We start from the raw sequence: 2,422 nt of genomic DNA, 5'->3' as shown, positions 1-2,422 counted from the left end.
GGGGGGGTAACCTTATTGTTGAAGATTTAAAATTTCAATTAGAAACTCCAACTTCCATCGACATACTCCCTATAGTTTTTCTCCATTCGAGATTAGAGATTTTCTTTGTTCCATCATGTTCAAAAGATACTTAATTGAAAGAGAGAACTAAAATCAAATTGGACTAGTAAAACTATTTAATTATTATATATTTCAAAATTTCAAGTTCCAACTAATTTTAATTCTGGTCCATATCCGCAGAAAACACGCATTAATCAATAATGAAAATTATGTATATATAAATGCATCGAAGTTGGACTTGATTTATCCTTAAGACGGCGCACGATCTACTGTGCAGTAAATCTCCATAATTGCATTCACATTTATACGTGTATTCAAACACATATATATACATCTGTATTTATATAGACGTAAGTAGTCATTCCTGTGCTTCAGAAAACCACAAAACAGACAACACCCTCCCCCAGTTTCTGTGTAAAAGATGAGAACCGAGTCTATGACGGGATGGTCAAGTAATGAAGTAATGGACAGAGAAGAATACCAAGATGCTTTCTCCTTTCCAACCCAACTATCCTCAGATTTCAGGTTTATACTATATTTTATTTCACGTTCTTACACTAACACAAATTACATGTATCTAACGTTGTTGTTGTTGGGTGTGTTTGTTAATGTGAAAAATCAGTAGTTTTTTGGCTAATTTGGAGTTTCAGCATGATCAGTTGCCCATTCAAGAAACTGCTTTTGATGCCGTGCCTTCAATGGAAATGTTTCTGCATAATGATCCTTTATACTCAAGTTTGAACCTTGAACCAGACCAGATCCTAATTCCAGGTACTGATCATAATCAATTGTTCATATAATCAAGATTTATATACTGACATGATTTTGTCAAAAATATGCAGAGAATTTCTTCTGCGATTATGGAAGTGCGATGGGAAGGTTTGAAACTGGGAATCAGCAGTTACTATTGGAGAATACTAATAAAGATATAACTGTAGAGGAGCCTGTGCAGGATATGAAGAGAGTTAAAAGGCATAGAGAAGTAAAAACCCATACAAGTAATTGCAAAATCTTATCAAAGGAAGCAATTTCTAAGTATTTTTACATGCCAATTACAAAAGCAGCAAGGGAACTTAATGTGGGATTAACCCTTTTGAAGAAAAGGTGCAGAGAATTAGGAATTAGAAGGTGGCCACACAGGAAGTTGACAAGTCTACAAACCCTAATCAAGAATGTCCAGGTATTTATATACTGTTTACTATCAAGCCTATGATACCGAACTTATTACAAAGTATTTAAGTTACTCGCTTTACGGGTTTTATAGGAGTTACGGCAGGAGGAAGGTGAAGGGAAGTTGAGAGATGCAATACAGATTTTAGAGCAAGAGAGGAAATTGATGGAAGAGGTTCCTGATTTGCAATTGGAGGACAAAACTAAGAGACTGAGGCAAGCGTGTTTTAAGGTAAACTACAAGAAGAGAAAGCTCATGGCTGGAATGCCATCAATGATATCGAAATCGAAATCTGCAGGCTCTAGTGGTGATAATCCAGCAGCAAGTGTTGAAATGAATGCTTTAGATTGTGGTGGATCTAGGGTTGAAGATGAATATGATGATGATGAGATAAAATCTCTCTTGTGTTACTATTTTTCTTCCAGCAGTGACACGATCTTTTGAGTCTTGTCGAAGTCAAAATCGAGTGCAGTTGGGATCGAGGTTGAAGAAGCAATGTCATTTCAAAATCGTTGAACTAACTTCATTTGCAAAGTTCATAACTTTCTTCGGTTCCTTTCATTTATCTTTTCGCCTGTCTCCGTATGTGTACAGATTCAAGCCTAAATTACTTTGAGAATATATGATTTGGGTTTGATTAGTGGCTTAACTTTGTGTTGTGTTTCGAACCTTGGGACTTATAATAACGAAAGTGTGCTTCCAAAATTTTATGTGGAAAAGACTTGTTTTACCAAATAGCACTTTACTGAGTGGAAACTATTTGCTGGATTGTGACACCTGGCTTCTTGATGACCTTCGGATCATATTCTCTTGACTTTTGATTTTATATCTTCCAAGTGATGGTTTGATTGGCTGGATCTATTCATTCTTGGGTCGACTGTTCTTGTGCCTTCTAGAGAGAACCTCATTTTTCGTTAGGGTTTCACATTAGGGTTTCACATTCATGAGTAATTAGAGTGTGTAAATGTTAGAATCTCCTAGATATACTCCTTATCGTAAGCATATGATGTTTTTCGGAGTGATTTGTGTAAAAAATCTGCATGATTCGTGTGATTAGTGGAGTTGGTGACAAAATTGGTGCTCTGTCGTGATTCTTGGCTAGGGGGTGTTTCGATTTATAGTTTTGTTTAAAGATAGGTCTCTGTGGCTTCGTGTATTTCGAACTGATTGTATTTTTTATTGCCATATTTT

At 35.9% G+C, this 2,422-nt stretch overlaps 1 protein-coding gene across 1 annotated transcript in view; it reads left to right on the top strand.

The window, feature by feature from the left end:
* LOC111366942 (protein RKD1-like) overlaps nt 1-1,675 on the top strand; it is a 3,833-nt gene extending 2,158 nt beyond the window's left edge. The window contains exons 2-4 of the mRNA XM_022987622.1: nt 711-831; nt 903-1,240; nt 1,325-1,675. Coding sequence (XP_022843390.1) covers nt 711-831; nt 903-1,240; nt 1,325-1,675 — 810 coding nt within the window. The remainder of the gene's footprint in view (nt 1-710; nt 832-902; nt 1,241-1,324) is intronic.
* The last annotated feature ends 747 nt before the right edge of the window (nt 1,676-2,422 follow it).

This window comes from Olea europaea, chromosome 18 (genome assembly GCF_002742605.1).
Source record: "Olea europaea var. sylvestris chromosome 18, O_europaea_v1, whole genome shotgun sequence".
In the NCBI taxonomy this organism is placed as follows: domain Eukaryota; kingdom Viridiplantae; phylum Streptophyta; class Magnoliopsida; order Lamiales; family Oleaceae; genus Olea; species Olea europaea.
This window is presented reverse-complemented; position numbering and strand designations above follow the sequence as displayed.